Below are 26105 nucleotides of genomic sequence, written 5' to 3'. Positions count from 1 at the left end.
GTTAACATTTACTTCCTTTAATTTATCAAGATCAGCACTTCATACAAAATAACTACTGTCTTTTATAGGGCAAACTTCGATTCTATTAGGACACTCTGTGCATATTTTGATTTTACTACAAAATGCCTTGACAGAATTTCTGGGTCCCCAATTTGTAATACAGTTGAGTCAGGCTTTGTTGCAGACTTGCTATCTGCAAAGCATGGTGGTTGGCACCTGGGGAAACAGAGAGATGAGAATAAGGTTCCTGCTATCAGTAGTGTAGGATTTTCTGGCTTCCCCCTCCAGACTCTAAAGATCACGCATTTCTGGAATTCAACTAAATTACCTTTTCTGCTGTCATAACTGGACCTTCGACTTTCCGGAAGATATGAGTTCCAATGGCCACACTGAGGGCCCTGTAGACCCCTTCCACAGGGTCTGGGTGGCAAGCAAAATACAGCAGCATTTGTGTGTAGTCAAGCTGGGGTGGATCCATCTCATAGTCAGCAAATAACCTAAAGAAAAACTGTTACACAAAATAATATCAACCAAAGAGGAAACAGGTGCACTGTGGTAGGCAGTAGATCCAGACGGCAATGGAGAATGCCTCTGGGAGCTTTGGAATAAAGTTACCTTCGTACAATTGAATTAGTGAAGCTAAGATGCAACAAATGGTATTAACTGAAGAGGATGCTAAGTAAAAAAGTAGAAAAAGTAGGGCTCTAAATTCCAATGTACAAATATTGTGCATGAATCAATGATATTAACATATTTTGAAAGAAAGTACAGATTAAAAGAAGTATAATCTAAATGTTAAGTAGGGAAAGAGAGCCATAGGAGCAAGGGCTCATTGTCTGTTCTTGGCATCGTCCTGACAAACTCAGTTCTACCCTAAGTTGTAGACTGTTAGCACTGGGTCTCTGTGGGGAGCGGAGAGAGGAAAGGGGAATGATGCCCAAAGGCACTGGCACTCTTGCCATTAAAACCTTTGAACTGGCTCCTCTGCTCTAAGCTTCCTACTCAGCCTACCCACCACAAATGACATCTTCCTATGTGGAGTGACACCCAGGGAAAAACTGTGATAATGAGTGGATACCAGTTTTGGCAATTCTCTCATTCTGGATGATTGGGCTGACGTTTGTCCAGCAACGTGTGCAGTTGGCAGCATGAGGAAGTGGTGCTTGGAAGCCCGATATCCTCTAGGGCCCTGCAAAGTCAAGGCCCAAACTCTGGGACACACTGAGCACTGAAATAGCTGTTTAGGAAGCCTGCTGGCTTCCTTGAGGAGTTTTTCCCAAAAGTGCATTCAATGACCTGGAGAATCTTTTTAAAATGGAGATTCTGATTCAATCCATGGTCTGGAGCTGTTTCAGGGTCTGCATGTCCAGTCAGCTCCCTGCTGTTTCTTTTTTATATATTTTTTTTTATTTATTTATTTTTTTTGACAGGCAGAGTGGACAGTGAGAGAGAGAGAGACAGAGAGAAAGGTCTTCCTTTGCCGTTGGTTCACCCTACAATGGCTGCCGCGGTTGGCGCGCTGCGGCCGGCACACCGCGCTGATCCGATGTCAGGAGCCAGGAGCCAGGTGCTTTTCCTGGTCTCCCATGGGGTGCAGGGCTCAAGCACCCGGGCCATCCTCCACTGCACTCCCTGGCCACAGCAGAGGGCTGGCCTGGAAGAGGGGCAACCGGGACAGAATCCGGAGCCCATACCGGGACTAGAACCCGGTGTGCCGGCGCCACTAGGCGGAGGATTAGCCTAGTGAGCTGCGGCGCCGGCCTGTTTCTGATGGATTTCTAAAAGGACTAGAGTAGAAGGGCGACTAAGAGACAACATGGCATCGTCCATGGGTACTTATCTTCCATGTATTTCACATGAGGAGTTGCCCTTTAGTAATTTTCCATTGAACTGCTCTTATTAATGATATGTAAGTATAAACTATGATTATTTCCATTAACGAATAAGCTGACTATACATTGGAGATGTGCAAAAATAAGTTGACATATGGTCCAGTGTGTGGACCTCTGATGTCAGCCAGGCAGGTCCTGTTCATAAGGCACAGATGACAAGGCAGGAGACATAAATGTGATCCTAAATTGTAGCCCAACCCCTCTCTTTAAGAGAATTCAGAGGCCCTGGGAGGAAAAAGCCCTGACCACGTTTCTACAGTGAACTGCCGCAGAACTGAGAGTGGAACCTGGGTCCCAATCCCTGGAATTCTTTCATAATGGTGGCATTTTTTTTCCTGTTGTGGTCTTTTCTATTTTGAGTGTGTGGGGAGCAACTCGGACTAGACTAAGTTACTGGAATTAAGACTTATTCTATGCATCTGCTCTCCCACAATATGGCGCTGGGAGAGGAGTAAACAACTTCTACACAGCTGCCTCCAGTTCGACCAATAACCTGCAGGAGCTGATCCTGCTCCTGATTGGAGGAGAGCAGCGTACTCGGCATGTGGGTAGCAGAGTTGGGATTGGTGGAAGAGGACTATAAAGGAGGAGAGAGACAACATGCACCAGGAACATCCGGATAACATCTGGGCAGCCCCCGAGAGAGCCGGCTGGTGGTGTGCCACTCCCCTGCGGAAGTGGGGAAAGTGGCAGGGGGAACCGCCCTTCCACGGAGGTGGAGGGGTCGGCAGCCAACCCGGGAAGGACCAGCAGCAAACCCGGGAAGGTCCGAGCAGACAAAAGAACAGCACAGGGTCCTGTGTCGTTCCTCCATGAATGGGGGAGCGACAGAGTGTAGCCAAAGAAGAAACCATTTTTTTGGTTGTTGTTTTATATTTTCTCTTTGCCCTTCTTTCTGTAGCATGCTAACCGTTAACTACTGTGTAACCCTGGACACATATACACTTAGCATGGTTAGCGTCTGCTTAGCTAACGTGTAGCGCTTCCCATGTGCTGAGTATGTACTAAGGGTACCACACACATGAACTCAGGGTGCACAACAACACCTCCACTAGAGAGATTTAATAAAACAAGCAGGGGATGGGCATTTGATGTAGTGGTTAAGATGCTGCTTGGGACACTGTCATCTCGTATCAAAGTGCCTACGTTCAATCCTAGATCCATTTTTGATTCCAGCTTCCTGCTAATGTGTACCTTGGGAATAGCAGGTGATGGCTCAAGTAAATGGGTACCTGCCACCCATATGGAGGACATAAATTGGTTTCCAAGCTCCTGGCTTTAGACTGGCTGCTGCAGGCATTTTTGGAGTAAACCAGTGGGAAGGTTCTCTCTCTTTCTCTCTCTCTCTCTCTCTCCCTCTCTCTCCCCCTCTCTCTCTCCCCGCCCTGACTCACTCTCTTTCTAATAAAGAAACAAAAAGGTTAGGTGATGCAGTCTTTAAAGAGTGCAATCTGCACTTGGATTCCAGTTTAAAAGCACTGAGATTTATGTAACTCTGAGAATCCAATTCTCAAAGCACCTTGGGAAGAATGGAAAACACTACTCCTTTCAACATTTTTTGTCCTCTGGACATTACACACACACACACACACACACACACACACCATCAGCCACCTTTTGCCTCATAAGAACAGGGACTCTGGCCCTGATTTTGTTTCTTCCATCCATATAATCTTCCAGCAGCTAGTGGGAGTGACACCCTTTCTTTGTACCAAAAGGTTCTTCCCTGTTTCACTGCTGAGTGAACAGCTAAAAGGTTGTGCCTTTGATAGACATTTATAAAAACTTCTGGTTGAAAAAGAGAGCACTTTTCACTTGGCATGATATTTAGACTGCCAGTTTCTTCCCAAATAATGAAGAACTTCTTTATGTTATTGGGGAGAAAAAAATACAGAGACTATATAGAGACTAAGTTCCAAGAGCTTTACAGGAAAATTGATCTCAGCCCTCCAGTTTCACATTAAAATCAACAAACACCATAAACAAAATCCTGACCCTTAACTGCTGACCTTGTATGCTGGGTTTTTTGTAATGCCCTGACCCTTTTCTCTTACTCTCCTGCTTGAAGGACTGCTCAGAAGATACACATTCAATTGAAGGGAATTGCTCACTTTAAAGTTGTAACAGAAATTGTGTTCAATTTTGTACTGCAATGTTGAACTAATGCCTGGCTAGAAATTGAACAAATGATGTATTATAAAGAGTTTGCTGTAATGTCTAAATTCACTATTAAACTTTCCTCATACCTTACTGATGGTGGCTACATTGAATATATTTTTATATTTTAAATGTTTATACTGAAGTCAGAGTGTCTTTCAGATTTTAAGGTCCTGCTTTCTAAGTGGCTTCAAGATAGAGCCTAATAAAAATGCTATTATTGATGATAACATTATCAAAAGCATAAGCTCTCACTGACCAAGAGCAACACAATACGGAAACCCTTGCTATGTTAGTTAAAACCAAGGAAAAACAGATAAAAGCATATATTGGTAAAATGATAGAATATTTTCCCAAACTTTCAGAATTGGAAGGATACTCAGAAACAAATGTGTTGAGTAACAACTTAGCTCATTTGACAGATAAGAAAAATGAAATCTGGAGAGATCATGGAAGTTGCCCAAGGTCACTGAGAGAGACAGAAGTGGCACTTTGTCCTAGACTTTGATCTCTGTTCCCTCTCTAAGAGCTTTGCTACTCTGGCTTGTTAGTGAATATTAAAGTCTGCATTTTGGGGACCTGGGAGACCACAGCAGAGTCCAAAGCAAATTACACAAATGAAAAAACAAAATGATCAGTGATATAATGCCATATTTGTAAAAGATCTCAGTAAATTACCTCTATTAGATGAACCTGCCTATTATATGGCAGGGGTTCAAGAGGATTTTCTGGAATTTTTATATCTTCATCTCCTGTAAACCACAGGCCAGCCTACATAAGAAATAAAAATGAAAATTGTTAAAGGATGTTATTGAGAATGTAACTGTTCCTCTTAAAGCCACAGAGATTGAACTAGTCACGGTTCAGATGCAAGAACAGAGGTCTCCTATGTAGGGTGCAGAAACCCTGGAGGTGCAGTAGAAAATATTAGGACTTCCATTTACATTTCCTTCTACCTCATTCTTCTGTCATTTTTATTTTTGCATGTTTGATCATGTATATACTGATTCATGTTGTGGTGCATGTATATAAATTATAAATGGAAGTCCCCTCACCAGGGGTGCTAGTTGAATGGCTATTGTTAGAGCACAGGACGAAGCTTGGAATTTACTGCCCTAGATTAAGCTGTGTGCCCCTGTAACAATAGCTCACATTCCACAGTGCTATCAGTTCTAGACTTACACATTGTTGGGTTAGGAAAGTCTTTGTTGGGCCACTCAGTTTCTGACTTGAGTTCCCAGTGCCCTCTTTTCATGACATTCCTCTCTCACTCAATATCTGACCCAATTACCAAATCCCCTCAATCCCCATTTGAAAGTGCCTCTCCCATTCTCTTCTTTCTTCCCATTCCCTTGCATACCCTCTAGTTTAGAATCTCATTGCCTCTGGTATGGGGCCACTCCAGTAACTCCAAGCTGTTTTTATTGCCAGTCTTTTATTTGTGCCAGCGTTTACTATACAACTATATAAATTTTCTCAAATCTTCAATTTTGTACTATCATTCTCTGCTCAGAACATCTCTGCTCCCACTATTTTGGGCACATCATCTTTCCTACCTTAGGTAACTTCTATTTTCCTGTCCACTGAGGTAACCTACACATCTTCTCAGATATGCCTCAGAACACATCTCTGAGAGGCCCTCCTTGGTCTCTCCTCTGAACTCCAATCTGACTTGTTTATACCACACATTTTAGTCCACTTCTTTGAGGGTTGTCATTCATGTTTGCTATTGAACATCGGGTATAAAATCCTTGGATTCAGAGACTGTATCATTCCAACCTTAATTTTTGTACAGGGCAAGTGTGTTGTATTTATATTTAGTTCCTAATTTTGCTCCCTTACAGTCTTCCAGAGTGACAAAAGCTTTCTTCAGCTTTGCCCACAGCCAAGAGCCACTGGCTTTCCTCACCTGATTCTGGCCCATGCTGTATATCTTCCCCCATGTTTTGAAAAAAGGGGGTTGTCACCTCTAGGGGTGGGGAACGGGTTCTCTTTTCAGTTGTATCAGAGGAGATGCTGGCTTTGTGGAAGCCTGTGAGGGAGAGGAGTCAGAAGCAGCTGCATGCCCAGCATGAGCTCAAGCTGACCCAGAGAAAATCCCTGCCAAACAGCTAAGTAAGTACCACTCTTCTGGGGGAATAGAGAAATGAGGAACATGGGTGTGATTTATGTTTCTGGCTATAATAGGATAATAAAGGTCAGAGTTGTCCTCCTACTTTACACAAAAATAAAAAGTGGAAAACAAACAAATTTATCAAACAGAATTTCCCAGACGTTAGACATTACACAACACAGGAAAGTCATTTCTGGAAGAAGGACAGTGAATGGGGAGCCCTACTAGTGGTCCAGACTAGAGGGCATTTCCAACCTGCAGTGGTAGGAGGAGCATCCAAATAGAGCCTGGTCCTGCTGAGTTAGGAAGATATATTTTGGAATTGAGGCAAGGCCAAGGTGGGTAGACTTTGCAGGGAACTGTGCTAGAGCTGTGCACGGAAAACATGAGAGCTCTGGAGATGTGCAGGGTGTCTCCTCAAGTCTGAGAACCAATCTGTGGATGTATATGTGTCAAATACCAGATTGCAGAAAAGAACCACTGGAGAGTGACAAGTCCAAGAATTCCTGAGACTAGCACAGGAATGGGATTGGCTCGTGTTGTTACCAGCCAGAAGGTCCTCCTAAAACATAAGATTTTGGGTATAGACTCCAGCAGGATATTACCTTATAGTGGAGCCAGATTATCCCTATATTAAATGATGCTCTGAACCCACTCTCACAATTCTTGATGTAACCTTGGAACGCTAAAACTAATGCCAAGTAACACCACTCCCTGCCTGAGAATATTTAAAGGTATACAACAAAGTGTGACGTCCAACAGCATAAAACTCACAGTATCTGGCATCCTATATGAAATCACTAGGCATACAAAAAAGACAGAAAATATGACCTTTAGTTAGGAGAAACACCAACACAGAAATCATATGGATGATAGAATGGACCGACAGTGACTTTAGAACAACTATTCTGAATACAGAATAACTATTTAGAACAGCTATTCTAAATATATTTCAGAAGAAGAAAAGTGTATGATGAGAGGAATAATGGACATAAAAAGACTCAACTTGAACTTCTAAACATAAAAATACAATATCTGAAATGAAAAATACAACAGATGGTATGAATAGCAGATGTATTTGTGTAGAGATAATTATATGTGATCTTGAAGACACAACAATAGACGTAAATATAAGGAAACTATAGGGAGGAAAAAGATTGGGAAAAATGAGCCAAGCATAAATGGCTTATGGGGCAGTACCAAAATGGCCTAATAAATAAGAATGCAGATAGATTTTGAAAAGGAGAGGATATAAAAATATTTGAAAAAATAATTCTGAAAAGTTTCTAATTTTGACAAAAACTATAAACTCATAGAAACTCAGTGAGCCCCAAGCAGAAGGAATAGGAAGAAAACTGAATCAACACAATAATCAGCTTTCTAAAACTAGTGAGAAAGAAGAAATATTCAGAGAAGAGAGAAAAGGAAAAAGGAAACAGATTCCTGCTCCTGCTCCTCCCATTTTCAGTCAACTTTCAATGCCATATCCAATTGTTTCACTGAGATTTGATTATGTTTATAGTTCTTGTCTACACTCTGGAGGAACAGTGGTTTTTTTCTACTTACTACTGATTTAATTGTTTATTTAATGGAGGGTTGAGCTTGTGATAATAAAACAAAGTATATGTCATTGTAAAAATTTAAAGAAAAAACAAGACAGGAGAAGGAGGGAAGGTGAGATCATGGGTAGAAGGTAGGGCAGGGTGGGAAGTATCATTATGCTCTTAAACAGCATACATGAAATACATGAAATTTGCTCACCTTATATAAATATAAAATTTTTTAAAAAGAAGAATTTATTCATATTAGTTTTCTAAAATACAGTATATTTCTTAAACTAGAAAACTACTTCAAATTGTTTCACATATAAGAGGGCCATGTAAGAAAAATAACTTGTTTGCTAAAAAAAAAAATCTGTAAAAGTTTTAGCAACCTTCAATGTTAAAGAGGAACCTACATAGTAAGGGGTTGAAATTAGTAAGCAGGGTTCAGTCACATCTTACCTCACTGGATTATTATGTGATTTTTCTTTTCTTTCTTTCTTTCTTTTTTTTTTTTTTTTTTTTTTTTTTGACAGGCAGAGTGGACAGTGAGAGAGAGAGACAGAGAGAAAGGTCTTCCTCTGCTGTTGGTTCACCCTCCAATGGCCGCCGTGGCCGGCGCACCGCGCTGATCCGATGGCAGGAGCCAGGTGCTTCTCCTGGTCTCCCATGGGGTGCAGGGCCCAAGCACTTGGCCATCCTCCACTGCACTCCCTGGCCACAGCAGAACTGGCCTGGAAGAGGGGCAACCAGGACAGAATCCGGCTCCCCGACCGGGACTAGAACCCGGTATGCCGGCGCCACAAGGCGGAGGATTAACCTAGTGAGCCGTGGCGCTTGCCCGAGATTTTTCTTTACAAAGTAATCCAGTTAAGAAATGGACTAGGGATATGAACAGAGATTTCTCAAATGATTAAGTACAAATGGCCAACAGACAAATGAAAAGGTGTTCAGGATTGCTAGTCATCAGGGAAATGAAAATAAAAACACAATGAGGTTTCACATCACCCCAGTTAGAATGGCCATCATCCCAAAATAAAAAAACAACAAATGTTGGCAAGGATGTTGAGGAAAAGGAGTCATAATACACTGTTGGTGGGAACGTAAACTAGTACAGCCATTATGGGAGACAGTATGGCGATTCCTCAGAAAGCCGAAAATAGATCTATAATATGACACAGCCATCACACTCATGGGAATTTATCCAAAAAATGAAATCAGCATATAAAAGAGTTATCAGTATCTCCACGTTTATAGCAGCTAAGACATGGAATCAACCAAGATGTCCATCAACTGATGACTGAATAAAGAAATTGTAGTATGTATACATGATGGAATACTACTCAGCTATAAAAAGAATGAAATCCTGTCTTTTATAACAAAATAGATGCAGCTCATGACCATTCTGTTCACTTAAATAAGCCAGTTCCCAAAAGACAAGTATCATATCTTTCCCCTAATTTGTGGAAACTAATATACAGTACAAAAATGTAATGCGTATGAGCAACTTTGACGTTTTTGAGATTTAATTATTGCTTATAGCCCTTGTCTATATTCTTGAGGAACAGTGTTTTTTCTAACTACTACTTGTTGAATTCCTTATTTAGTCCAGGGTTAAGCTTGTGATTTTGAAGTAAATTGAAAGTATTCCATTATAAAAATTAAAAGAAAAATGAGAAAGAAAGGAGGAGGGAGGGTGGGAAGGAGGGATGGGTGAGAAGTTTCACTGTGGTCTTAAAACTGTATATATGAAATATCTAAAACCTGTTCCTCTTACATATATATAAAATAGCCAAAAAATACTGAGATGTGTTTTGTGCTGTCTTGTTGAAACATGGCCAAAAATTTTAATTTTTTACTTTTTCTCAGAGAAGAAGGATTGTGCTATTTGGATCCTAGAACATCTGACACCTTAGGCCTGTGATAACACACATTCTCACTGGTGGAAGATGAGTCAATACTTCAACATCAAAGGTTTCTTTGTGGCGGGGACTAAACATCCACACACGACAGAAGCCAGCACAGGAGAGCTGCAGCAGGGCTGGGAGCAAAGGGCGAACAGGCTTTTATGCTCTCATTGCCAAGCCAGCGTACCCAGACACATACACTTCACAAACACTGGCTAGCATCCCATTGTAGAAGCTGCAGAAATGAGTACACTCCTAAGGGGTGGTGAACTAGCAGTTAGTCAAAAAAAAAAAAAGTATGGCATTACAGAAAGCATAGTCAACAGCATTTCTCTCCCACACAACTTTGTTTCAGCAGTGAAGTTATACTTTTTTACTTTTCTATTGAGGCATTTTTCAACATATCTTATACAATTTTATCCTAGGAGCTGTTTTTATTTTTCCCATGAAACAACATTTATGGGGTGTGTGTGTGTGTGTGTGTGCGTGTGTGTTGGCAAGTGCTGGGTATCTGCAAAGGGCCTCCAGTGGTACTCATGTTTTGGAGTTTCAGAGGGGTGGGGACTGAGTGGGCAAGACAGAGAGGAGAGCTCAGAAATGAACTGTTCTCTAAACATAGGCAGTGTTCAAGTAAGTCTTTCTGAGTTTCTATTAAATGCAGCATCCAACTTTCTCTAAGAAAGTCACACCTTAGGTAAAGGAGTTTCTGGTTTTGCCTCAGCACTTTGGTAAAAACTGCCAACACCCCTTGTTCTTTTCATGTTTGTACAGAAGGATGTTCTTTCGATTCAAGAATCAATATCCTGAGTTAATGAACATGTACTGTAAATATTGAAGGTTTTCATGAGTGTTTTCACTTTTAAAGATTTTAAGTCATTTATGTAAATAAGTTTGTTTTGCTGTTCTTGTTTTCAAAATCACCTTAAAAATGATTAGTCTAGGTCAGAGACAGCATCCATAAATTGCTCTACTTGGAAGATAAATATGTCAGATCCCAATCAGCCAGCCATCTCTGTCTTGATCATCCTGAGAGAGGCTCCCCGGCATGCAAGTGTCATTTCTTCTGGTTCAGCCACCTGAGCATGGGACCCTCAGGACTACATAAAAATGTGTGCCATCTATTAATTGAGCAAGAGAGAAAAACAGGAAGGATAACGACATTTCAATGGTGAAAGGCAGGTGAGATGCAGGCCCTTTGGAAAGCGTCATCCTGTTTCATAGCACAGTGGGAGCATTTCCCTCTTTCTTGTCTACTAGTAATGTGAAGTGGTGGCACACAGGATGAATTCAATTACTAGAGAGAAAGTAAGGAATCCGAGACTCTCTCAGCTGTGAAATTTCATTCTCATTTCTTCCTTTTTCAAACTTCTCAAAAATGAGGTGACTTTTCTTGTCTTCATTTCTTGAAGTCCTACTCATTTTTTTCAACACTCTGCAAACTGGCCTTTGTACTTATTATTCCATGAAAAATGTGCTGGCAGAGGTCATCAGTTACATCCCACCTGCCAAGTTCAATGGCAGATGTTATGCTACTGGATTATCCATATCACTTTCCTGTGTGAGCCTGCCCATTCCCAAATTCAACAACTGTCTACATGATAGTGGCTTGCCATCACTTCTGTAGCTGCCATATCAGATTGGGTATTTCTGTCTACATTTCCCACAGAAATTTGAAAGTCAACTAGCGAAAAACAATCTCATCATTCATGACACTGAACAGCAGAAACCTGTTCTTGCCGTTCCTGGAGTACTGAGTTTGGGGCAGTATGCTTATTAAAAAACTCTGCAGGTGATTCTGATACACAGCTAAAGGCAAGAGGACTCAGCAGGAGGACAATGAACTTTATGTGACTTCTTTCAGAACCTCTAGTGCTTCAGGAAATTCTGATCTGTTTCAAAGACTTTTACTAGGGATAGAAGCAAGAATTCTGTCCGGGGCTTCAGCACTGCCTGTGCTGCCTCTGGTTGCCTAGATATGGGTAGGTGAGAATCCACACACCTGCTGGAGACCTGGAAATGTGACATTAGTGAGTATGACACTTATTAGGTCAAGAGTATTCTGGCATTGTTAGTGCCACTGGGTGCTGGTGATCACCTGCATATACTGCTCAAAAGTGACGGTGCCCATCTGCTCCTCATCCACAGCCTTGAACCTCTGCAGGGTCTCCAGGAGCTCTTCTTCCAGAGGGATGGGCCAAGGCAATGCGGTTACTAACAGGAATTTCCTCCAGTCCACAAACTCTGAGTTTACTATCAACAAGTATGTCAACTCCTGTAACTAGAAGAAGATAGGAAGTATCACTGCAATATTTGCGTAATTCTATCTTGAAATTCTAACTGCTCAGGCTTTCATGGCAAGGTTCATATAAAAGAAGCAGGATTCTACACTGGCAAATAGAGCCAGTTCTGACATCTGTTCTTTTATTCCTTTGTTCTACCAATCCATACAAGAGAGTACTTAGAAAGTGTTGCATTGTTTTGCAACCTTGACATCTGTGTTTTGCTTGCTGTCACACAGCTAACTTACACTTGGGACTCCACGTCACCTAAAGATTTATTTTATTTATTTGAAAGGCAGTGACAGAGAGAGAGAGGGAGGGAAAGAGAGAGAAAAATCTCCCATCTGCTTGTTCACTCCTCAAATGGCCATAACAGCCAGGGCTTGGCCAGGCCCGAGCCAGGAGTCAGGGACTCCATCAGGGTCTCCCACAAGGGTGGCAGGGGCCCAAGCACTTGGGTCATCTTCCACTGCTTTCCCAGGTGTATTACCAAGGAGCTGGACAGGAAGTAGAACAGTTGGGACAGGAACTGTGCCCATATTGGATTCTGGGGTCACACATGCTGGTTTAACTTGCTAGTCCACATGCTGGCCCCAATATAAAATAAATGGGACCAGCGCCGTGGCTCACCTGGCTAATCCTCCACCTGCAGTGCTGGCATCCTATATGGGCTCCGGGTTCTAGTCCCGGCTGCTCCTCTTCCATTCCAGCTCTCTGCTGTGGCCTGGGAAGACAGTGGAGGATGGCCCAAGTGATAAGGCGCCTGTACCTGCATGGGAGACCAGGAGGAAGCACCTGGCTCCTGGCTTCAGATTGTCCCAGTGTGCCGCGCGCCGGCCATAGTGGCCATTTTGGGGGTGAACCAACGGCAGGAAGACCTTTCTGTCTCTCTCACTGTCTAACTCTACCTGTCAAAATAAGTAATAAAAAATAAGTAAAGATTCTAGCTGTGCCTATGCAAGGGCTCTACAGCCCATAAAGGAAATGCTCTTTAGCTATTTTGTTTCATGACAGATTCTTAAAGACAAGATTATGATAAAAAGCAAATGCTGTCAGAATCATCTATTAGTACTTGCCTGCTAATGAGAGATGAAACTCACCTGTTGAGCCTCATGGTCTAGAGTGTTTCATTGACTTCAAATTATCATCATTCTTCAAATGCTGAGCAAGGACATACTATTTTTAAATTTGAAGTTCATTTATTTGTTCATTCATTAAGACATCATAGATCGCCTACTAACTCTCAGACACTATGCTTGTATTGGTTATTTGATTCATTGATTAAAATAAGAATGCTTAAATCTTTGAAACTCAAACAAAATGAAACCTTACTTCAGGCTGGGTGAGGTGCATCCAGCTACTAGGGAAGTTGTTTGTTCCAAGGTTCAAGGTCATCAAATCAAGCAGAATGTCAGTAAATGCTTTACTTCCTATTATGCCTACAATATAATAAAAAATACTTTATCATTTATATTATGTTTCAGTGCTTTTCTTTTCTTTGGCTAAAATAGAAGAAATGACAGATACTTTATAGTTAAGTTATTCATATAATTTAAAACTGTAACCTTTACATAAATAGAAGTAATTTTGAAAATATGAAAAAATAATTTTCCTAAGTTCTCTTATTATTTTTCCGTTGAGAATCAGAATATATTTTATTGCTGAGTAATAATTCATTCTAGATTTGGAAATATCCTGAGATTACATACTTTTTAGTTTGAAATTTTCTTTCATATTTTATTATTAATAGATTTAATTTTAAAAATATTATTCTAAGGTTTCCTTTATGCAGTAGGGCACAAGACTAAAATATTTTAGTAAGTACTTATATGAGATTAAAGGTGTTTCAAATGCATGCAGCTCACCACTGTAATCAAAGTAACACATTTACCCTTGTCTTGCATTTTAGATCAGAATAAATTTTTTATTGTAAGTATGGGGGTGTTTGAATTGTTAAATTATGGAGTTTAAAATACTAATTAAATAATTTAGTTGGCTCAAGATTTCCAAGTATTTCCTAGGAGATCACTAAACTTTAAAAGTTTTGCTGTTATGTACAATAATCTGCTTTTCCTTGTCTAAAAGAGGTGTCTACTTTGTTTCTCATTTCAATAGCATGCACATGCATTAAAAAAATAGAAAAACAACATAAATGAATCTTTTTTAAAAAAAAATCTGGCTAGCTCACACAGTAGCAGTACCTTCTAGTGCCAGAAGAGACTCCTAGTGGGTATCCAAGTATCTTTCAGGTCCAGAGTACATAGCTATTCTTCTTTGTTTTGGAAAAAAGAGTGAAACACAGAGGCAGCATCTCAAAGTTTTCTTTCTATATTGAAGTTTTCAGTATTTCTGAAATATCATTTTATTTCTTCTAACCTCTAGGGAAATGTAATAACCCCTTTAAAAGGCCACTGGTTCAAACCAAATATACAATTTTGACAGATGGAAAAAGTACTTTTCTGGGAACAAGAGCAAAAACTTTCTTTTATGTAATTGTCCACCCAGCAGGTTGTTCACAAATACATTTCATATCCTTCTTAATTAAACCCGAGTATCCAAGTCTACAGGGATGAGAACATTTTCCCAGGTAGCAGGATTTTCAGTAAACTGAGCTTTGTATGATACTATGGTGATTTTTAGATAAGTTATAAATAATCTATCAACTTTCTCAAGATGAAACCATAAATAAAACCTATTGAAACCATGAAGATACTCAAAATATTTAAAAATTCTGGGAGATGTACAATATATTTTCACTATCTAATCTCTATGGTACAAAATAAAGCATAAGACAATGGTTTAAGTTTCTACAGAATTATTTATCTGGGGATCTTTGTGTGAACATTTTTAAACATATGATCTTTTGACATATTTCTTAGGCATGGGGTGATACTATATTCATATTTAATGCAATAACATAAGTAGACTCACTTAAGAATTTTGTTCATGAGTTTAAAAATAAGCTCTTAATTTGGCTCTTATTATTTACCTGGTGCAACTCTCATTTGGAACTATATAGAAAGAACAGTTAACTGTGTGTTAGGGGGATCTCAGAACATAATCATAATCCGGTCATCCTTAGCAATAATTATAGAAAGAAGACATAGAAATAACATAATGTTTGGAAGCACACATTTCCATCCAAAGAATACCAAAGAACTGTGAATAATGAAGTAGCATTAAGAAGTCCCAGGAAAACCCATCAGTGTATTTTTATTTCGTATGTTTGGAAGTTGTCAAGTGCCATTTGTGTTTGATATGAAGAATGGCTACTGTTTTACTTTTCAATTTCAGGGTTTTGAAATTTTTTTTGCTATGATCAATAGTGAAGTCAAAGTCACAGTATTAATCACTTTCACAAGGGCTTTCTGAGTCTGAGGAGCAATCTGAATTAGGTCCTGTGTCACCAGCTGAAGACAGCATTCTTGTATTCCACAAATGGATAGCTTTCCTAGGGTCAAAATTATTAATGTCTGGAGAGTTCAGCTGAATGATCAGGGTATCCGTGATGCTTTCAGATGTGACTTTAGCATGCGTGTGTGACGTGATGCGTTTCATCTGACTAAAGCCACGTTCTGCTTCAGCTGAACTTGCTGGGAGGGTCAGCACTAGGTCAACAAGCCTCAGAATATTTGGATACTTGTGTAAGTAAATGGAATTCACAAAATCCCAGGTCAGTTTTTGAATGTTCTGAAATCTAAGAGAAAGGATAAAAAAAAATGTGAGAAAATTGAGGTGCCTGCTTCACTCAAATATCTGTAAATATGACTCGTTTCCTCTGCTTGCTTTCTTGCTTACCTGGCATAAATCTCTAATTTCAACATGCTCCACTCGGTGTCCACTTCATCAATTTTCACGCTGGCGGCTTCTAATACTGGTTCGTAATGTGAAGTCAGGATGGAGACCTCTTTCTCTCCAAATTCTATCATCAAAGTACCAGAAAAACACAGATACTAGTCTCATTTAGGAAAGACACTCACACGATCAAAGAACGGTAGGTTCCGAGTCAGCACGCAAAGGTTACCTTGATTTATCCTTGTGGGCCACAATTTAAAGCTTACGATCATGGTTGCCCTCACCACATCTTGGCTGGCATCTCTGAAGCAGCCTTGAAGCCTCTTGATAAGATGTGTTAAAACCACGTTTCTCACAGCAGAGATGTTTTCTGTTCCCCTGAGGCGGCTACCGTGAAAGTGTGTGACTGCATCCACCTTGCATTCTTTTGGGCCTGGCCTAGGGAGAAAAATAAATAAATAAATAAACTTGCCCTAGTAAATTACACAAGAAAGCACCTGGCACATAGTTTCCCACTGCAAGCTGTCGGCCCCCTCACCTTGTTTGATACATTTGGAGCATTTTCAGCGTGGACTCCATGGTGGCGGATATGTCAGCAATTGAGGAATTTCTGCTCTGACTGACGCGGGACAGAATGCTGAGGACGTTAACGACATCCACTAAGAAATGGGCAAACTTGACAATGCTGTCTTGGAGCAGCAACTCAAGCAGGTCTTTGGCTTCCTGTTGACTGGTGTCACTTCTTTCTTCACCTTCCTGGAACACAAGTTAGGAAGTTTTATTTCTTGAAATTTTTATTTCAAGGAGCTCAGTAAAAGTATTTTCTATTATTCTGAAAAAGTAAAGGGGTATGGAATTTCAAAATTACTTACGGAATGCAATTGGTGGATAATTGCAGGATATCCCTTGAGAAAGTTCTGGAGGGCTGTCTGTAATCCATGAAGCCACCTCCTACCTTCTATTCGAGAAGGTATTGTGGGTCGAAGGTGAAGGTCTTTGAAGGCAGCTATCAGAGAACTCTTACGAAGAGGAGAAGTGTGATAGAAGTGATAAATGCTGCGAAGAAGCTCTCTGACACTGTCGTACAGAGGAATGCTCTGGAACACTGCCTTGTAGGATAGTTCAAGGTGATGGGCAAAGCAATAAACAGTCTGCACACATGGCTGGATTTCTCTTAAAAGCAAGGTCACCGCAGTTTTCTCTCCTTCTATGTCAGGAGGACCATCACTTCCAAAACCAACCAGTTTCGTTGCCCAATCTTGGCTTGATAGCCTAAGTTGCAGATTTATCTCTAGAGTTTTCTCGATGGCATTTTTAATTGCCAAGGGATCTTTCCTTTCTATTGTCTGTGCCCCAACAATTTGACAATGCACTTTTCCTGCATGTGCAAACTGTACATAGACAAGTTTGACTTCCTTGATTAAACTGTCTGTGATTCCATCACTGATGACAGAGAAAAATTTACTTTTTTCGAGCTTCTCTCTTAGACTTTTCCGCTCTACTTCAGCAATGAAATATGTAAAGATTTGTGCTGACTTGTTAGTTCTGAATACTGGGCCAATATCAACACCCTTCATGTCATCCAACTTGCACATCCAGATAAAATCTTTGAGGGGACGTCCAGTCTTGGCAATAGCATGGCATGATCTGAATAAATTCTCTACTCTCCCAAGAGTTACTTTGCTCATGGTCCTCATCATTAGTTCTGTGCTGGCTCTGTTCTCTGGAGAACCACTTGTTGCTTCCATTAATAAAGCCTTGGCATGAGCCTCACTGAGATGATGTGCATTGAGAAATTCAGTCCTAAAGTTGTCTGTGCCATAAAAAAAACTCATTTGACTTCCGCCTGACTTCACTCCATGCTTACGACACAGGGCACAGAACATAAGATTTAACAAGTCATCATAGACAAGCCAAGGGTATTTTTTTAACCAAATTTTCAAAAACTGATTGTATCTCATTGGAAAGTAGTGGCTGATTTTCTGTGGCATTTTCTTCTGTTTGGTGACTTGACTCACAGCATCCGAAGGATCCTTGCCTTTAAAATAACTCCATGTTGTTATTTTAAGTCATCACAAAGCTTACCCTAAGTTGCACCTAATCTCTGCCCCTACATTTGCTTATTATTTATGGAAAAATTATATTGCATGCTAATTTCTTATCAGGCATTCTTACAAATCCTTTAACTGGCTTAAATCATTTCATCCTCACATTTCATTACTCCTGTTTTATAGTTAAGACAATGGACCAACTATTATTGTTGCCATTTTATAGATAAGAAAATAAGGGCACAAAGAGGCTAATTAATTATTCCAGTGTTGCAGTATTGTAAGTGGTGGAGCTGGGATTCACCTGTAGGCAGAATCAATACACTTGTGTTTGCACTTGACTATTACAAGGTTTTTTTGGTTTATTTTTTGTGCATAAAGGGTGATACAATCTTCACTCTAAAACCCATTTCTTCTTGTACAAAAGGGACACCTACATATGTATATGTATAAATATATATAATTCCTCTTACAAATTCTTTAACAATACTAATAATTCAATTATGTATGCTTTTCAACTTATGATAGCATTACACTTGATAAACCCATCATAAATAGAAAATATTGTAAGTTGAACATACACCTAATCTACCAAGTATCGTAGCTTAGCTGCAAGCAGATTGTAGTGTTGGTTATGCACTCTCAAGCTCAGTTGGCTGCATCATGAACAAAGTAAAAATTTAAAATGTGAAGTTTGTGGTTTACTCAATGCGTATTATTCTCATGCTACTGTAAAGTTGAAAAATGCTAAATAGGACCATCGTAAGTTGGGAACAGTATGTATACTGTCCTATTTCTATCATAAGAGAGGGCTTTGGACAATTCATAGGAAGATAGAATTGAAAGGGAAGTTTATTTTGGTGTAAAATATTTTGGTGTGAAATAGTTTAATATTTGTGTATGGTTTTTTCATAACACAAACTTACTATGAGCCATTTGAAACCCTTTGCATAATGAAAAATTTGAGTGTTATGTGATATTATACTAAAATATTTTTCATGCTGACATACTCTTGATGTCTTTTCTTTTGTCCAATGTTCAAGGTTTTGATTCTCCAATTGGATTTAAACTCTCCTGACCAGCACTGTATCTACTTCTTTACTCCCTAGTATCTAGCTAACAACTAAGCACTTAGTAGATGCTTAAGCAAATATATCTCCTTTCCTATTTACATGATCTCATAACTCTTAACCTCTTTTAATTGAAAATCTTTGACATTAGTTGATATGAATGTGCCTTTTAAACCTTATTTGCTTCTCCTTTTTAAATTTATTTGTATGTATATCATAAATACAACATTTGGAAAATAGTAATTCTTCCCGCCATACCTGCGCACCCACCCACTCTCCCATCCCTCTTCCTATCCCTCTCCTGTTTAATTCATGAAAGAAAAAGAAAGAAAGAAAAAAAATGAAATGAAAAAAGTAAGAAAACTGTTTCTCAAAAATACAGACAAGGGCTGTTCAAAATCATTGTTTCTCAAAGATGTTTTCATTTTTTCTCCCCTTCCTCTTTTCCCTTCCTTCCTCCCCCTTCTTTCCTTTTAGATACTTATCTTTAAAGAACAATCCAAGAATGATACATCTTTTTGCAAGCTGTTAGGCATAACTGTAACTTATGAGACATAGTAATATCCTCCACTTAATACACTAAAAGGAAGTGATTCTTGAGAACAAGTTTTACTATTGAATCTCATTATACAACTCTTTGGGTACAGAGGTCCTTGTATGGGAAGTCAATGCATGGTGACTCTTATTTTTATTTAACAACTAACATTCTTATGTATGATGTCAGTGATCACCCAAGGCTCTTGACATGAGTTGCCTAGGCTATGGAAGCCTTTTGGATCCTTAAACTCCATCAGTATTTAGACAAGGCCATAAGCAAAGTAGAAGTTTAGTCCTCCCTTCAGAAAAAAGTACCTCCTTCTTTGGTGGCTGCATTTTTCCACTGGGGTTTCACCCACAGGGATATTTCATGTAGAGCATTTTTTACCTGAGTGTCTTGTCTTTCCATGCCTGAAATGCTCCCCTGGGCTTTTCAGTCAGATCAGAACACCTTAAGGGCTGATTCTGAGGTCAGAATGCTATTTAAAGTAATTGTACTTCTACGAGTCCACTGTATGGACTGCTTCCCATGTTGGGGCATTCACTCCTTTTTAATTCTATTATTATTTCCAGATACTTAGTCCTATTTATATGATCACTTTAACACTTGTGGTAAAATGATCTCCTTTCTTTTTGGCCTTTTCATCAGCCTCTTTGCAGTTATTAAACAAACCCCTACTCTTTCAAATTCTAAATATAACTGTATTTCATTTAAAATTAGTCTTTGTGTAGTTGACAGCTACTGCTTTCATTTACTTACTTTAGCACTGGGCTACCTGTATGGCTTTCTGAGTTAACCTGAAACAACATTCCCGTGCTTGGCTATACATGTGTAAATTTCAGCCAATAACTAATGAATTAAAAATTCAAATGAATGAGAAAAGAAGTTCTTGCTGTTAAAGAAAGGGGCTCTAACTTTCACTAAAGATTCTTTTTTGTTGTTCTTTTTTTAAGATAACTTTTTTATTTATAAAACAGAACAGATTTCATATATACAACCTTAAGGATTTAACTAACTCTTATGTTTTTAGTTTTATGGGCAGATTTTCCAGAAGATGTTATCGTGAATTCTAAGCATAATGTAAGTGCTAACGTAAGTTCTCTGGCTTCATGAAAATATGCTTCATGCTAAAGATATATTTGAAACTCTGCCCACAGTCGGTTTTACCAGGTTCAAAGAATTCTAAATTCACTACTGCATTTCTGTGATCTGAATCTAATCTTGTAGAAGAAGTTTACCCACTGAGAGAGCCACAGGACATCTGGGAGCCATGCTCCTCCTCTTCACTGTAATCCCTACATTTTGCCAACCAATGAGATGTTCCTATTGATAACTTCCATTCTTCTGTATCGCCCCCTTTTCTAAGAAATCTTTCAATATTTCTTGATTTAGATAAATGCCAAACCAAGCAATTTTATACACTGTATCACATTTAATAATTTTCTCAGAGAAACTAAGCCTGGGGAACTTCACAGAACTTTCTAGTTATGCCTTTTAGGAAACAGTCTCAGTACTTTCTCCTGTCTCTCGATTCCTCAGGATTTCGTAGAGAGACTGAGAGCATCTACTGCTCTCCTGGAAGAATCTCTTCCTCTCAATGGATTCTCCACTGTCAGTCGGCTCCGAACGCTTTAGATAATCCTCTCCTATCTGTCGTGTGCAGGAGCTCTTTGTGACCTTGCCTCCTGTCCCTTGTTCCAGGTAGTCTGGTGTGCCTCAATATGTACTGCAGCTTCAGAAATCTCCTTGTCCGCTCGATTCCCTTTTGCCTGGAATACTCCTCCTCTGCTTCTCTTCTTGGAAGCCTCAGTTTCCAAAGCCTCTGAGCTAACCCCCATATGACCTCAAAGGCGGCAATGGCTACTTCTTCCTTTGAGTGTCCATGGAAAACCTGTGGCTGAATGACTGAACTTAGTCATTTGGTTTAAAAGTTTTGGATGTGTACCTCTCTCTCTTTCTCGCTCACTCTCTCTCTGAGATCAGTCATTAAATCTTGGGGTCTTCAAGAGGTGTATAAAAGGAAGGGCCTTTGTCAATTATAGGTCTCAGACAAATAAATGCTGCCTGTTTTGGAGGATGTAAATGTGTATAATTTATGGGACTGTGATTTCTCAAGATAGCTCCATGGCAGACATCCAAATTGCTATGACTCAAATCTTACAGGAATTACACGCAGCACCAACAGGCTTACAAGGAAAAGGAGTTCTTATGATTTAAGTGGGGACAGAGGAACACTGGTAAAGTGTTCTAGTTTCAATAGACTACAAATTGTTTCCGTTGCAGAAAGACTGTCTTCCTGATGTACTTGGCGCTTGATGGTTAGAGACAAGATGTACCTATTCAGAGCTTAGTGCAGTACACAAAATGGATGTTTTTGTTAGGGGTGCTGATAGTACCCAGATGTCATATTACTTTATGGTTTAATTCTACCATCTAATGTAAAGTTTTTCTGGAAGCATATTGGGGTAATGCAGGTACCTATTAGAGTATTTATACCTTCAGAGTCCCAAGCTAAGTTTTTGAAAGATTTATTTACTTATTTTTGAGGCAGAGTTACAGACAGAGAGTGAGGTCTTCCATCCACTGGCTCACTTCCCAAATGGCTGCAATGGCCGGAACTGGGCCTATCTGAAGCCAGGAGCCAGAAGCCTCTTCTGGATCTCCCACATGGCTGCAGGGGTCCAAGCACTTGGGCCGTCTTCTACTGCTTTCCCAGGCCATTAGCTGGCACCTGGATTGGAAGAGGAGCAGTCAGGACACAAAGTGGTGCCCGTGTGGGATGCCGGCACTGCAGGTGGAGGCTTAACCTACTATGCTACAGTGCTCAACCCCAAGCTAACTTTTTATAATAAGAACAGTTTGTATCAATCTGCTTCAAAAGTTCAAGGGGAAAACAGAATTAAAAATGGGTTAATTTTGGTGGGAAAAATTTAAATCCATGCTTACTTTTTTCATAATACTCATTTCTCAAGAACATTTTGAAGATCTGTTTGATTGCATTTCAAAATATTTTAAACCAAAATAAACCGATTTTAATCCCACTTTCCTATAAACTTTGTGAACTATCCTCATATTAACTGCCTTAATAAGCATAACAACTTCATGAGCTAAGTGCCATTATCATCCTCTTTTTACAGGTGAGGAAAGCGTGGCAGAGAAGATTAAACAATTTACCCAAGTTCTAGTGACAGTCACTTGACAAAAGGTGGGTCTGAAAAAGAGCTGTCAGTCATCCAAGCATAGGCTGTAGTGGGTAAGAGGTGAGTCAACATAAGGCAATTACTAACTTGAGGCCTGACACATAGTGACCACTCCAAATTGCCTGATTTTATAATTTAGAAAATATTCAGTAACTCTCACTCCACATTGGGAATATGCTCATGGGAATGACGGCTGGGACAGCTGCTGGAAAGTATGGTTTGCTGACTCTCTTGCTCAAGCTGCCCCTGTGATTCTACAGCATAGACTGTTTCCAGGAGGGAAGAAAATGCAGGCATGATGGATTGTCTCATTGCATTTCACATGATCTTGTCTGATTGTCATAGCAAAGTCTTTGTTTTTCCCTAGTAATCTCAAGAGTGGTATTTTATGTCTAATCACTACCTTTACTAAAGGAGAATAATAATCAACATGGGTGGTAGAGTTCGATCAGAAAAGGGATACTGACTATAAACATTATAGTATATGATGCCTTTTCAAGTTTCAAGTAGGGTAACTAATATTCAGCAGAAAACTCCTTAAGCTTTAGTTCTTTCCATTTACATTACATTTATATTTATACTTGCTTTAATAAATGAAAACCCAATAGCCTCAATTTTATTTGTGTGGTATAATTAATAGTTGGAAAGTGTGATTTGCTAGCATAAATATTCTTTGTAAACTTCTAAAAATCTTATTGTGGGCTTAAACATAATGACTGGTATACGCAAACATGTGTGCTTTTTTCCTGGGGGGAAAATCCATCTATTCATTATCTTTTCATATATTTTAATGGACTTGAAAATAGCATATTAGATATTTTAGGTTACATGGGAATATATGAAATGGTTGAAGAAAATGTTTCATCTTTCCTGATTTAGGAATAACAACAGCTTTCAAGTTCAAGAAAGAAGTTCTGCAATCACACATTCAGAGATGTACCATGTCCAATCAGTTGCTCCATACTTTCAAGCTGTTATTATCTTAACGAACACTGTCTTGTGAAACTGTAGAGTTCTAGTTCTACAGTGGGTATTATCATAAAAGATGTTTTCCCTTTCTTGGAAGGAATACAACAACAGCCTTAATTTAAAAGATGAATGTATGTGTTTCATTTATGGTCATAAACAACAGCTGCAGAACAGAATAAAAAGCCAGAAGATGATTCATAGGGATGGGGGGGGGGGTGAGTGAGTGGTAATTACAATATCAGTATTTGAGACTCGGCTTTGAGGATGTGAGTAGGAAAACCAATTCTCAATTTCCAATTGAGAAAATGGAATGATATTACTTTTCCTTCCTTGTATAATAGCAGCAAAAATAAGAACAATGGCTATTACTACTGATAAAATACCCCATACTGTGATAAGTATTTTATATACACCTGAAAAGCAATATATGCAACATGTATTTTGTCGAATAGCATAAATGAGCTAATAATGAAAAGGGTTTAAACTGTTTGCTCATTGGAGCACAACTCACTCCAATCATCAGATTCTGTGGATTCCAGAATATTGCACAGAAGTGCACATTCTGGGGCAGTGACAACTGTCCTTCTTCCTTTGGGTTAGTTTCTCAGCTTGGGTGGACAGATACGTTTCTCCAGATAGGGAAGCCCCCTCCTCTACGTGCCTGTACTTCACACAGCTGGACAGAGGAAAGCATAGCAGTCTCCTGCCCATCCCCTGACATCCATCATCCTACTCACGCCTCATCTCTAGCTCCCTCCCTCTTTTCTCCATCCCTTACTTTCTTCTCACTTCCTTCCTACTTCTACCATTGTCTGAAAAGTGTCCCGTTTTACCATAGTCTAAAAACAAGTAAACGTAGCTGTTGCTATCTTTTTTCATCAGGGGTTTCTGGAGTTGATTGTCAAAGATACATATATGCTAAATTAGAGCTACTATTATTTATTTTTAAGCTTTAAAACATTTATTTGAGAGGTAGGGAGTCAAGCAGAGGAAGAGAGAAAGAGACAGGTAGACAGAGAGCTCTTATGTACTGGCTCATGCCCACATGCCCACACTGGCCACCAGGCTGAGCTGAGGCTACGGCCTGGTGTCTGGAACATGAACCAGGTCTTCCGCATGGGTGGCAGAATCCAATTACTTGAGCCATTATTGCCACCTCCCAATATTGCTTGCATTGGCAAGAAGCTGGTGTCAGTCAGGAGCTGGAACCTGGAATTGAACCTTAGCATTCCGATGTAAGACTTGAGGATTGTAACTGTCGTACTAGACACCCACTCCCTAAACTCTAGTTGAAATGTGGGCTCTGGTTTTGACATTCGATCTAAGAACTGCATTATGTTGGTCATCATTAAGAACAGGGTGCCCTCTGAAAGGGCTTATGAGTAACAGATACTTTTCAAAATCCAATTATAACTCCTTAAATGCCCTATAATCTAATAATTAGGTGATTTTTCTAGTGTAGGATTAAATTAAATAGTATTTTGTCTTTAGGTCTTCTCATATGTGTCTATTTTCTATGTAAAAGTAGCATAGAAAAAATGAAAAGTGAAAAGCAAAGGTGACTTCAAAGAGAGAACTGGGTAATTAAAGGACACTGTCAAGCTCACACAATGGAGAAGACAGACCATGCCTGACTGAGCTCTGGCAGGATTTCATGAGCCAGATTTAGGAGCCTGGAACTTTCAGACCTGCTGATGGCCATGTTTCCTTCATGCCTGAGTGCTGCCAACCTGAGTCCGTGTCCATCCACAGCTATAGTGTGTGTGCACTTTTATCCTTGCAGGTGTAAAGTTCACTCAAATGACTGGATGGGTTGACACATGTGAGCACAGGGATTCACTCAGGCACACACCTGCTTAGCATACTGGGCTTGGCCAGGAAGACTGCAGACTTAAATTCACGCTCTTGGGTGGATTTCTATAAGTACTGGACTTTTTTTTTTTAAGTGTACTTGTGATGCTATAAAATCTGTTAACTATTTTCTAAGGAAAAGTTGTGATTTCCTAATGAGTAGGATATATTGGAAGATGAAGTAAAGCTGTTTATGAGAGGTAACTTCAAGCAGTGAGAAGGGGCAATCACTTTAAGGCAAATTGCTCAGCGACTCTCTGATTTAGCTTCCAGGCCTAAAAATGGAGATTATCATCCTCCATAATCTGTCTGAGTTACTTGGGCTATCAACTGATGGAACCCAATGAAGAATAGCTGAATAATAATGAAGTTTATGCTATAGAGCAATAATGATAAAATATAAATTAATTAGTTTTTGTGTGCAGAAAATAACATGCACACACAGATGTGAACAAATTGACTTTAAAAAATGTTTATTTTCATCTACTTGAAAAGCAGAGTGATTGAGAGAGAGGAAAAGTCAGACAGAGATCAATCTGTCTTCTATACACTGGTTCACTCCCCAAATGCCCTCAACAGCCAGGGCATGGAAATCCTTCAGGGTCTCCCACATGGCCCCCACCATTTGGGCCATCAGGTGCTTCCTCCCAGAATGCATCAGTAGGAATCTATACCCTAGATTAGAAGTGGAGTATCTGGGACTTGAAACAGCACTCTGAAATGGAATGTGAAAGTCCCAAGTGGC

General features: G+C 39.7%; 1 protein-coding gene across 11 annotated transcripts in view; it reads right to left on the bottom strand.

The window, feature by feature from the left end:
* Positions 1 to 26105, bottom strand: part of SPEF2 (sperm flagellar 2) — a 210962-nt gene that overhangs the window by 23608 nt on the left and 161249 nt on the right. For 4 of the 11 annotated variants that reach the window (XM_051853824.2, XM_008262116.4, XM_051853821.2 and 1 more), the window contains 4 exons: positions 13222 to 13328; positions 11706 to 11888; positions 4728 to 4820; positions 329 to 508 (listed from right to left, as the gene is read on the bottom strand). In XM_051853824.2, coding sequence (XP_051709784.2) covers positions 329 to 508; positions 4728 to 4820; positions 11706 to 11888; positions 13222 to 13328 — 563 coding nt within the window. Of the gene's footprint in view, positions 1 to 328; positions 509 to 4727; positions 4821 to 11705; positions 11889 to 13221; positions 13329 to 14109; positions 15587 to 15687; positions 15812 to 15913; positions 16123 to 16222; positions 16441 to 16556; positions 17723 to 19127; positions 22072 to 26105 lie in introns of those variants that run through there. The other 7 variants (XM_051853818.2, XM_017344675.3, XM_017344676.3 and 4 more) reach the window with 5 other exon arrangements.

Source organism: Oryctolagus cuniculus, chromosome 14, assembly GCF_964237555.1.
Source record: "Oryctolagus cuniculus chromosome 14, mOryCun1.1, whole genome shotgun sequence".
Classification (NCBI taxonomy): Eukaryota; Metazoa; Chordata; class Mammalia; order Lagomorpha; family Leporidae; genus Oryctolagus; species Oryctolagus cuniculus.
This window is presented reverse-complemented; position numbering and strand designations above follow the sequence as displayed.